This window comes from Coloeus monedula (assembly GCF_965178545.1).
Source record: "Coloeus monedula genome assembly, chromosome: 19".
Classification (NCBI taxonomy): domain Eukaryota; kingdom Metazoa; phylum Chordata; class Aves; order Passeriformes; family Corvidae; genus Coloeus; species Coloeus monedula.
In genome coordinates, this window is record NC_138799.1 from 8,908,498 (window position 1) to 8,921,280 (window position 12,783).

Genomic DNA, 12,783 nt, shown 5'->3' on the forward strand with positions numbered 1-12,783 from the left:
CATGACTTTTTTGCTGAGGAAATTCAGTATGTTTCCAATTGCCATTTTATTTAGTGTGATGAAAACCAAAGTATACCAATATACCAATATGCTGAATTCTACTAATATTCAATCACATCATTAGTAAAAATAAGTAAAAATAACATTGTATTTGCTGTTCTGAAAATGTACTGAGTATCTTGTCCCCAACAATCCATCTTATACTTGACTCCAAGAAATCCAGCATTATGCTTCTGTCCCATTTTCCCCTACTCCAGATGAGCTTTCATTTACATGAATACAGTCCCACAAGTATCTTGTAACAAGTCAGCTGTAAGTGAATGCCTCATCAGAATAATAATTCAACAGATACCTGTAAAATCTTCAACAAATGTTGTTTACATAAAACTTTAGTTCATCACTTTGTATTTCAAAGGGAATCAAAACCAATCTAAGATATACTTTGAAATGCTAGAATTCAAGCAGTATAGATGACATTAACTAAGCTGAAGCGTTCAATAGTTGAAAAAGTACTTAGAGAAAACAAACTGATGTAGGTAAGAATATTCTTATTTTAAATTCCAGTTTTCTTGTTCAAAATACTGAAAGCAACTACTACCAGTGCCAAGTCGTCACCCTCTGTATGAATCTTTAGCTGCCACTGCAGCGGCGTTTTGTTTTTAGAATTTTAGTTTTATATACATTTGGTACTGACAGTGTATGAATAAAACTGAAATATGTCAACTTCCAAAGTGTCTTGAGCCTTTTAACTGTGTGTGCAGCTCTTTCCAAGTTACACAGCCCAAGATGGGCAAGTTATGCCCCCAGCATTTCTGCCATAACCATCTTGTGCTTAGCCAAGAATTGTGCGGTATTTTAGGATGTTCTCATGATCACATATCAGAATTCTACATGAAAATATAAGCAAGCATCCAGCTTCTCATCAATCAAAAAGAGAGCTTTTAATACACAAGTTTCAAACTTACAACTCCCATGTAACTACCGAGTAACCAGGCTCCTCCTATGTAGAAAACAACTTTCGACAGCCCCAATATGGAGTGCTAATACATCCTTGTCATAAAAGGAATCAATAAAAAAGAAATGTGTTAACAATGAATTTCAAATTCAAATAATTTCCAGCACTTCAATAGAATAGGTCTGAGATTCTCTCAGGTGGTTCAGTCTTTGTAACTCCCGCAAACTTCCTTCAATCTTGTTGAGTTCCGAGTAAAACCGTACCTGAAAAGAACAGAGACATTTATAGTAAAATACATTTTAATTCTTTTAATACATCATCATACTGCGGAACTATCTGTGGTTCTGCACAGTTTAAGATATTTAAACCAAACAAACAAAGCAGCTTTTGAAAGCCAAATGAGACAGAGGCAACTGCAATTCATGCTCAGGAAGGAGCATACAGAGGAGGACACACATTATTTGTTTCACTGAATAATTTGTTGTTGTCTGTCTCCCCTCTTTCTCAACATCCATATTCCAAATCCAACTGAAAATGAAATAATTATCCCAGAAGATGCAACTTACTTGGGCTCTCACAAACTTATGCAGGTTTGAAAGCAACTCCTTTGCTTCTGGCAGCATCACCATGACAGTGAAGTGAGCATCAAGTAACAGGCACATCCAATCCATGATCTGAAGACAAACAAGAAAAGTACACTTACACTTCCCAGTCTGGAAATGACACACATTTGGCTCTAAAAGCTGAACTCTGAAACATTAACTTCTAATGCAAAACACATGGGTTCACATTTTAAAGCATATTTTAAGGTATATTTGGGTTTTGATTATTAAAGTGTTACATCTGACTTCACAGAGGTTACATTAACAGACAATACTTAGTAGAATGAATGTAGGCATCAACCGATTTTAGATATTCCCAACTACTCACCAAGTTACACACCACAGAAAGGGAAGGAAGTACAGTTCTTAGAATGAGCTGCTCACCTGATTTATCGTGGGGGAGCGTATTCCAGGAAGAGTGGTGTTAACTTTTTCACTGCATTTCACATACAGGTAATATAAATACCTGAGAAATAGCTGGAAGTAGAAAAGTCAGAACATTTGTAAAGGACAAGCATTTAATAGACAGAGGGATTTTGTCCTGCACATGGAATATTCATAAAGATTTTTTTTAAAATTTATTTTTTGTTTTTGAAAGCAACATAGATGCCTGTATATTACATATTAAAACCAAGTTTTATGCTTCTCTTACATCACCCATAGCTGGATGTTTGAAAATTCTCAGCAATATTCAGTGTAAATTACATTCAGGGGTAACCACTGTTCCAAGAGACATGTCAGAGCTGAAATCAGCTTTGCTCTGATGTGTGGGTTTTTTTTGAAATCACTGGAAAAATCACACATATGCTCAGGTACACACAATTCTTGAAGTTATATTTCAGCTTTTGAGAAATGGGGGAGTTTGGTGGGGTTTTTTCCTAATCTGAGGGGGATCTAGATTTGTATTACATTTGGGATTAAACAGAGTTTGTTTCTCATAATTTCTGAACTTCTGTTTCTGATAGAACTGACTAAATTACCGTGTCTTTTTCCTTTCCTAAAAAGCATCTAAATCGCGCAAAGGTAACTTGCTAACAGAATATGAACATTTTCCAGTCAGACTGGGTCATAAAGAGGGTTTCTTACTTACATGTTCCAAAATAAGCAAGGACTACAAAAATTAGGAAGATTTCCTTAAGTATGTGGAAAACCACGATATTCCTTAATATTAAATCTTATTAGGCATCCTAATTTCATTTCCATGCATTAGTTTGTTATTCAGACTCCTGAAAGAATGGTGAATTTCTCACATACAACTGAAAAACTCTCTTCCCTTTCCCTCACCACAAAATAATAAGGGTTTTAAAACCTTTTAATGTTAAAATACTTACAATAGCTTCTTGAGCTGGAAGGTTTTTCAGGTGAGGCAAAAGAAACGTTTCAGTGTAAGCTGAATGGAGAACAGCATTTCTGTGCAGTGCTATTAAGGGAATAACGCTGGAGGAAAATACCAGTTTGTACAAACCAGAGTGAATTCTAAATAGAATATTTCTCCAGGTTTTTGACAGAGGTCCTATTTGAATCTTATTTCTATCATGAAATATCTACAGCAATAGAACCATCACAATACAGTTAACTTGAACAGTTCTATCCACTGCAAGGGTGTAAGTGCCTGATGTGTTTTAACAGGCAAATATCCAAATCACTGATACCATTTTCTCTTAAGTAGAGAAAGATTATTGCAAAAGTGTAATAAAACTAAGTTTAAATTGGTGTAGATACATTCTAAAAGCTAAACGTTTCTATTTATATTCTAAACAGTTTTTCTACTGAGTAGGAACTGCTCTTATGAGAGCTCAGAAACTTTCAGCAATAACAGAAGATGTGCCTTTTGGCAATACCAAATATAAACATCCACAGCACATGCAATGCTCTGGCTTCCCTTCACCATGCAGAGGATACAATAATGCTGCCTTCTGAAGCCCAACAGGGCAGGATTCACCATCACTCCTGGATTGGGCTTCCTTTGGGATTTTGGTATCATACATGTCCTGGTCCATCTCTGCACTGAAACCATTTTCTACAATTTCAGTCTTAACTTCTTTATCGTCGGATTCAACATCAATGTAACAGATCACAGAATCTAGATTCACATCTATATTTTGAAGATGGGCTTCACTAATGCTGTGGAAGAAAATTTAATGCCTTGAATTATTAGCTTTAAAATCAGCAATGCCATCAACACACATAATGAACTCTCTGAAGCTTATTATAAAAGCAAAAACATAGACTAAAATTTGGTGAAGAAAAAAATACTCATTTCAAGTTACCTTAAAAATGTTTTCAGGCAAGCATAAGTAATTTCTTCAGGAATATCTGGAAACCGTTCTAGGCAGATTTGTAAGAGATGCATATCTTTTTTCTCCAAAGCAACAGCCATTAAATCTGGACATAAACTATAAAAATATGAAATTAATAGGTTGCACAGTCCACACCCCCTGAGAACTACACTGACAACTAAGGTAATAGTACTTATCTTCCTCCCCAGATGGATTTTTACGTAAAACACCAGCTTCATCAGAAAATAAGCACCTTTGGTATTAAATTGTGATAATTCAAAAGAAACTTATAAAGAACTTCATTTCTATTTTTTAAAATTGATTTTAAAGACTACTCCTTACACTAAAAAATGCAGAGTCACTACCTGTAGGACAAGTCCCGGGTTTCAACAATCTCCAGCAGGAAATTTTGAGGGTAGTACTTTGGATTTCTTTTACATCTGTCTGTAAGGGCAGTGACCACACAGCCAATGGTGGCTTGCAGATCTGGGGTTGGTGCTTTTGACATCAGTTGTCTTAATTCAGTTTCCAACACATAAGTAGAAGCATCCTGGAAAAGAAAAAAATACTGTGCAACTCAGAAGTACAAGGCACAGGTTTGACAACTGCCCTGGCATTAATTAGACCAAGTAGAAGCAGACCTACTTTGGAATTCAAGTTACAAAAATCCCTCGCCACTCTGTGTTTTGATAGAATAGTTTCTCTCAAGCATGAAAGAGCTAAATGAGGTAATTCCTCATTCTGAACTCAGGTAAGCAGTACCTGCTCTCAGTAACTGCTCATGGATTAATCACCTGTTACTTCAGTAACAATACCAAAGTGTCCAGCCACAAGTGAACTGCAGATAGTTTCCCTTCCTGTATGACCTATTATAACACTTACAGCAAGTTCTAGAAAGGAACTGAAGAGCTTATTACTGTACTTGCAGTGGAATTCCTGACAATTCCTCCAACTTCTTACAGCTAAAATGCCTTCAACAAAATTAAAGCCATAAATAAGAACCTAAACAAGCAAAGTTCAGATGAAATATCCTCTGTTATTTACTGTAAGACACTATCATTAACAATGAACAAATTTGTGCAAGTTTCCAGAACTCAGATGTTATAAGCCCTGTATTGTACAGCTCTCAAAACACGCTCCTGTGACAAAACTTAGTTTCATCATGCCCAAATTCTGTTCTTACACAATAATGATAAGAACAATATCCTTCAACTCACCTGTTCAAGGCAGCTTGGTCAACCTGGTATGTGCAAGAGAACATGGAAAGAGATAATAGCTTAAGAGACACCTATACTATTCTGAGAGTGTCTAAACACTACTTGAGGATATTTGGGTTACTTACTTTGAGATTTAGTAAGAGCTGCCCAACTGATAAGGTCTCTGGTTGTATTTTAGCAACAGTGCTCCTTCTTGATCTTAACTGTGGTCAAGAAAAACACAGAGTTGTTATTCAGCTCCAAAATATTTAAGGACTTCAAGCAAGATAACTGGGTACTCCACATGTCAACTTGCTGTCTGGACTATGATTACTAACTGCAATTCCAGAAACAGTGTTAGAAACAATCAGTAACAGATAAAGTGAAATTTCTTTCTGCTGCAACACCTAAAAGTAGCAGCATGGGGAAGAGACAAGACAAACAACAACCTCACACGACCCTAATTCTAACTTACATTCATTTTGGACTCTGCTTTCAGAGCTACAGACTCCTGGGACTGAAAGGAAACCACCAGCTCTTCATCTTCCAGGGTATTCCAGTTCACAAATGAGGACACATCTGTGAACATACAAATGAAACTATATGAAGGTAACACTTACAGCACATTTATTGAAGCATGAATATTGCACCAACTTCTCATGCTAATAGATACTTTCTAAACTATAATCCAAGTGATTTTATGCCAAGAAAGCTGCCAGTTTTATTTCAACAGCAGGTAATTTTATGACCTTTCTTTATACTGTTTCTCCATTTTGCCTCTGGGAGCAAGAGAAGTAAATTATTACACAATTTATCCTGAGCATTACTTGCAACATTTTACCAATGCAATGTTTGATTAAACCACTATGACAGCAGAATTTTAAACTGAAGTTGACAAACTAAGGTTTGACATTGCCCTATCTAATCACAAACTCTTTGAAAACACTTTTTAGGAAACAGCACTTCACTTTGTTTTCAGTATTCATCATCAGCATTCCAGTGTTTTTAGTAATTCCAGTAGCTGAATGACAATCCAGGTTAAATGAAGCCACAATAAATTCAGATGTCTGTGTGTTTTGTTGTTCCCAGCACCAGTAAATTTAACAGCCAGGAACACAGTACAGTGTGATTTGCTTCAAGCTGTTGAGATTCAATTCATTTTATAAGACTGTGTTAAAATAACTTTTATACGATTTCAGATGTCTTCCTTTTACAAGCTCTTTTCACTGTAATTAAAAAAAAAATTCTTACCAGGGTTTTGACTGTCCTTGAGCTTTCCCACAGCAGCTGCCAAGGATGATGTTTCACACTTGTACATAATTACAGTCAACACTTTCCCATGAATTAAAAAAAAATTTTCCTCATAACACCACAACTGCAAAATATTAAAATGTGTCATTAATAAGATGAGCAGAGAAGTGAGTTCCTGCACTGATGTGTAACTCCTTCCTACAAAGTTCAATTAGAAGTCAGTGATCAGATTATTTACAATTATTTTCAGTAGGTTTAACATTTGTCAGCAGACCTTCACTAACTGCTGATTTTAAATACATAAATTAGAAGTGTTCTGTTCAGTATTTTTCCAGAGATGTCCTTAAGTACAGCAGTTCCTCCAAGGCATTAAGTCCCTTTTCAAGTTTCCTCTTGTGCAATTTTAAGACAAAAGCAGTCAGGTGTTCTGGTTCGCCAGTGCATTTATTCCTTAGGTGCTATTTTACCTATTTGACTCCTGAATAGCTTGAAATGCTGTTCAGGAGATCTAGAATCATTTAGGCTTTCAACTGCAAATTGCCTGAACAGAAGAGACACTGCTGGGTTTTGTGTTCAGTGATTTTATTCACACCAAATAATCAAGACCATGAGATGTGACAAAGTACTAAATTATCAGAGAAATCCCCACAGGCCACAATTCTCCCAATGAATATTCTGACAGAAATTGCTCATCAACTGGTCAGTATTAATTTTGCTTCAGATGTTGCATTCACTGCTCCTCCAGCAGCAGCAGAGCTCTGCAGCCCAACACTCCCTTCCCTGCTGTCAAATGCATAAAGCTCAAGGACCCCAAACCCATGAGCTTTACCTGGCCGTTGGTCCCCAGGGGCAGTTCCTTTGAGGTTTGCAACGTCTGAAATTTTGTATTCCATATGCTCAGGCACTCTAAGGGAAGTAAGAGATAGAGGTTATGATCCCAACAGTAACATAAATGCTACATTTGCCTTTACTACTTTCAGTTACAAACGCTGTGGGAAACAGAAATAACTGTTTCAAAATACCTCGGCCAGTATTTAGCATCAGGAATTACATCACTCAGGTTACATCTCAATTTAAAGATGAGTTGGTTTTCCAATGAAGAGCTTTAAACCAGAAGCTGGGACAAGAGGGACAGCACAATTTTCCTGCCTAGTGCTTTGCCCAAGGAAATTTTAGACCTTACAACATCTTCATATGATTTTTCAAGTTACCTCTGGGTTCTTTCCCAGGTACAGCCAGACTGCCCAACACTGCAATGTGGTCTTTGTCCAGGACAACTAAAGATGTTCCTTTCAGAACAGTTCCCGGGACTGAAAAGTTTAGTAGTAGTGACTTGGACAAAATTTCTTCTTCCTCAGTATCTTGCTGCAGAGGTATCAGAACCTGGTACACAGAGTCATTGGAATCTGTAAAGAAAAAAAAAAAGAAAAAAGAAAAAAAAATCAAATCACTCTTTTACAATTGGTTTTTGTGGAAAAAAAACCTGTTTGATATGATATAGCAAAAGAACATCTAAAAAGACAAAATCCAGTGAATGCTGAAAGAAGAATTAATACAGGATATTTAAAGCACTCACTATGATCCAAAGCAGCAAAATAAAGGTATAGCAATAAGGGTATAGTGAGAGCTGCAGGGTACAAGTGATCACAGGTAGGAACAGTTCACCTTTGCAGCGATTAAAGTATCAGGAAGGTTTAATTACTACTTGTAGCTGTTTTAAGAAGTTTAAAAAACTAAAAATATTAAACAGCAATGCATAAATATCAACATTTTATGTCCTTCCATACAATTCTTTCCTTCATTATCCCATCCCATTAGAAAATATAACTTACACAAACACAGAAGTGTGACAGTTTGGTTTGTTATATGTGCTGTGAAACACAGTGGCTTGAATGCTTCCTGTTGTTCAAGCTTGTATTTGTGTAGACTACTCAGCTTAGGTTTCTGTACATAGACAAAAAAATCCCCATCCTAAAACAAAAAAAAGAAAATAAAGCTTTCCTTTAATTTACACAAAGAAAATATAACAGAAATTCAGATATTAGTACTGCTTAACTTTGGATGTTGTGCAAAATTAGGAAATTGTGTTTTCTATAGGGCATCAGCCTAATTCAGAGAATCCACAGAGACTCTACAAGTAAAGAATATTCTTATTTGATGCAACAAATGGACTCACAGGAAGAAGCATTTGCATGAAGACAGATTTACGCATAATTCCTTTTTTAAAAACATACATCCTATTCAACAGTTCTTCTCAATGAGCAATGAAGAGTCACACAATGTCTACTGTATTTCATCTTATTAATTGTTCTCTGCAGTTCTAAGAGCCCTGTTACTCAGCCCTGAAAGCAACACAACTTCCATTTAACTGCTGTATTGATTAAATCAGGATAATGAGTCCACTAAAAGCTCTTAAAATCAAATAAATCAGGTGATGGATTTTGAAAAAAGCCATTCAGGTCTCCTGCTATGATTTTAAAATAAAAAGTATTTAACTCACTTTCTCAGTAGTGAAAATTAAGACAGGTTGTTGGCCTTCCATAAAAGCTCCACTCCACCTAAAACCAGAAAGCTGGATGAACATCCTTCAAACTCTAGGTTTATACAAAAAGTCGTACCACTATTCCTTAGGCACCTTTCAATTTTTAGGAAATCTGTAAAAATAATTCTAACATTTTAAAAACAATGTGTTGGAACAAAACACCCAACCCCAAGATCTTGGTCTTTGATTTCCCCCCATCTCCTCAAAAAAGGGAAAAGCTTTCATCATCGCAGTTAATTCCTCTGAGTCATCACAAAGTGGCATCACTTACCTGATGACTTCATCTGAGATAATGTTTTCAATCTCCTGTTGTGGGGCTTCCAAAAGCACATCCAGCGTCCGAACCCCACCTCCCCTGAACAGCACCACTGGCCCCCCATTGGGCAGGGAATGGATCCTGTACACATCTGCTGAGAGCTGCAAGAACAAAAACAAATCTCTGTTCTCTGCTACATTACCCTGAAAAGTGAGTGCTTTATTCATTATTATAACTTTTTCCAATAAAATTTAACAGAAGAATGATGAACCTATAAGATCCTTAATAATATAGATCTAGTAGCTGCTGATTTGTTGAAATGCCACAAATAATGCAAATCACTACCCAAAAAAAAAAAAAAAAAAAAAGCCAGGAAAATGTCCTGATGAGCATCATATTCCTGAATCACATCATAAAAACCATAACAGGGTCAGGAGATCACACAACCGCTCTACAGCGACACACAAAGTGTTGTTTAACACATCAAGCAGCAGAACACAAAGATCTGTAATTGAACACAATTCATCATCTTTAAAGAAAGTCCAATCATTTTAAGACAAATATTCTGATGATAAAGTCAATGCAAGTGGATTCCTTGCAATACTCCAGAACATCACAAAGCACAAGTTAAGCTAAAATGTAATATGGCCAACACTATGAAAATTAGAGCATTTCTTCCCTCCACTGGGATCCAAAACACATAGAAGAGAACACATGAAGGAGACTTACTGTTGCTTTAAAGGCTTTGTCCAAGTTAATGTCTTCATTCTTCCATATTCTTAAAACCTTTAAGACAAGCATCATTTTTAGGTAAAACAGTAACACACAGACTTGTCAGCACTCAAAACACCAGCAATTGCAACAGGAGGGAAACACACAGGGAGTATTCACAGTGACTTGAGTGGGAACTGGCCCAGGAGGGGCAGAGACAGCAGGAACTGAAACCAAGCTCAGAAATCCTGAATTGGAAAGGACAGGAAAGAGTAAGGAAAAAGGCACAGCAGAACTGTAAATGAAAGTAGATCAGAGTGATGGAGACAGTGAGATAGAGTTGGCCTGATTTCCACAAGCAATGCAAGGCTAGGAGTGGTATTTCATCAACAACAGTGAAAAGCCAAAGACCCAGCATGATCTAAGCAAATGCTACACATACACACAGAAACTTTTAACTGTGAAACAAGAGCAGAAGAACAAGGATGGGGTCTGAACTACTGTAACCACTCCAGTACCATGACCATGCAGTTGTAAATGTCACCCAGGTTGCAACAGGAAAAATAACTTATCCTTAGGGAGTGTGTGCATGAGGCACTGAGAATCTCCTGTGTTTAAAGGACCAACAGACTGAAGATGCTCATGCCACCAACATGCTGAGGGTCCCCCACATGTTCAACCAGAAATGTCACACTGCTGATTTTGTCCCTACTTACATTCCCTCAGGAAAACCCACGACATCCTTTTTTCCTCTAAAGAAGGATGAAGGCTCTCACCTTGTCGTCATGAACTGCGATGTACTCGTGGGTTTCAAAGTTGCACACAACAGGACAGGTGAGAATCTGCCCGTGTTTAACTGACCAACAGCCCAGGGGCTTCTGATCCGAAATCTACAGAGTCAGAACAAAGACACTGCAATTAAAATACAACATATGAAAGATCATTTTGGGGACTTCTCTCATGACAAAAAGGAAATGCAAGGCAGCCACATCGGATCTGAATTAGAATATTAAAATATGGAAACCGCTATACTCAAAAATTCCTCTTGAGCATTCCTGTTTCCACCTTTAACACCAATAGTTTCAGAACAACAGGAAAGAACTCTACATTAATTAGATTTCTTTTCATGTAAGAAATAACTTTGACCTGTAACAGTCTGAAGGGCTTATGCCATGAAGCACAGATACAAGGCACCACTTTTTCGAAGGGCAGATACTAATTTTAATTGCTAGTGTAATTTGCTTTTAGTCACTAATACAATCATACACGGACCTGTGCTTTTTCTCTTTCTATTTCAAGGTGAGTTATTGAGACCAAGAGCAGTGGATTTTGCTGTCTGAACTCCTGTTCTGTTTGATTCACACCCAACTGCTCTGAGGGCACTCAACCCCCTCTCCTCACTCCAGAGTACACTGGGCATATTTATAACACAGTTATGTGCTCACATATGGTCTTGGCAGTGGGAATAAGGAACCCAAAGGAGGTTGCATCATCAACCCACTAAGATCATGGAATGGTCTGAGTTGGAAGGGACTTTAGATCACCAAGTCCCACCCCCTGCCATGGTCAGGGACACCTTCCACTATCCCAGGTTGCTCCAAGCCCCATCCAATCTGGCCTTGGACACTTCCAGGGATGGGGCAGCCACAGCTTCTCTGGGAACCTGTGCCAGGGCCTCTCCACCCCCACAGGGAAGAATTTCTTCCCAATATCCAATCGAAACCTACTCTCTTTCAGTTTAAGCCCATTCCTGCTTGTCCTGTCACTACAATCCCCAACCGCATGGATGTGATAGTCAGCTAAAGACAAACTCAAATATTTGCCTTAAAGTTTCTTATTATGGTCTACTGAATAACAGAGACCACAACACACTTTTCGTTTCAGGTGCTGCAAACCAAAATCTTCCGTACTGCAGCCAGCAGGACAGCACCTGACACTGAGCTGACAGCCCAGAACCTTGAACTGCAGGTAACACGTACCTGTGGCTTCGCGACGGAAGTGTTTTTTGGGACGGGGAATGGACAGAGAACATCAGCAAAAGGAAAAATACTCGGACAAGCGCCCGAGCCGCCCCATGTTCCCGGGCAGAGGGAGCGGGGGCAGCGGGGAGCGCAGGGGGCAGAGCATGGCCGGGCCGGGCTGGAGCCGCTCCTGGGCCGGGGCCGTTCCCCGCCCCGCCTCCCGCCGGGGATGGCGGCTGCAGGCGGGGGCGCCCGGGGACAGACAGCGGGGCCCGGGGACAGACAGCGAGGTCTGGTCCCGACAGGCAGGGTGAAAGGGAATACGGGAGGCACCGCGGCCCCGGCCCTGCCCGGGAGAACCCCCACCTAGGCCGGGGCTGCCCGGGGCGGCGGTGCCGCCCCCGAGGACGCGCGGGCGGTACCTTGAAGAGCGTGGCGGCCCGGCCGCGCTCGGTGAGCAGCACGAGGTCGCGGCCCGGGCCCGGTTCCAGGCACAACCCGGGGCCGCCGCCGCCGGGGCCAGGCCCGCGCAGCGTGAAGCTCTCGCACAGCGCCGCCATCTTGGCCACGCCGGGCTCTCGCGAGAGCTGGCGCGACGCGCGCGCCCCAGCGTGACCCGGGGGCGGGGCCGGCCGGGGTCGGGACAGGGCCGGCGCTGTCGCGACAGGGAGTGAGCGCTGCTGTCGTGCGGCCCTGCCCGGCCGGGCCTGCGCCTTCCCCCGAGCGTGCAGGGCGGCTCTGCAGCGGGCTTCGGCAGAGGGTCTGCGATGACGCTGCGTTCCGAATGTGTTAGATACAAAACCTAAGGAAAGACGATGATTATTATCCTCAGAACATCGTCAGAAAGCGGGACAGTCAGGGATCCATGGGCACTGCCCTTATTCAGGCGTTGCCGGGGCATTTCGCGCACTCTGTCCATCGCTCCTGCACCGATTCCCACGGTTGGTCCCGCAGTGCCGAGCGTATGCTAATGAGAGGTCAGATTTATGCTAATGATGGATCACGTGCACGCCAATGAGAGGGCTCTCGT

At 40.1% G+C, this 12,783-nt stretch overlaps 1 protein-coding gene across 1 annotated transcript; it reads right to left on the reverse strand.

The window, feature by feature from the left end:
* Window positions 1–922: 922 nt before the first annotated feature.
* On the reverse strand, window positions 923–12,429 carry NOL11 (nucleolar protein 11). The gene is made up of 18 exons (XM_082293809.1): window positions 12,176–12,429; window positions 10,569–10,682; window positions 9,811–9,867; window positions 9,097–9,242; window positions 8,784–8,841; window positions 8,116–8,254; window positions 7,495–7,689; window positions 7,113–7,189; window positions 6,284–6,407; window positions 5,508–5,611; window positions 5,179–5,256; window positions 4,202–4,386; window positions 3,828–3,953; window positions 3,460–3,681; window positions 2,889–2,967; window positions 1,942–2,034; window positions 1,522–1,629; window positions 923–1,218 (listed from the first exon to the last, which is right to left on the reverse strand). The coding sequence occupies exons 1-18, from the start codon at window positions 12,311–12,313 to the stop codon at window positions 1,105–1,107; spliced, it is 2,157 nt and encodes a 718-aa protein (XP_082149935.1). The 5' UTR covers window positions 12,314–12,429; the 3' UTR covers window positions 923–1,104.
* Window positions 12,430–12,783: the final 354 nt, after the last annotated feature.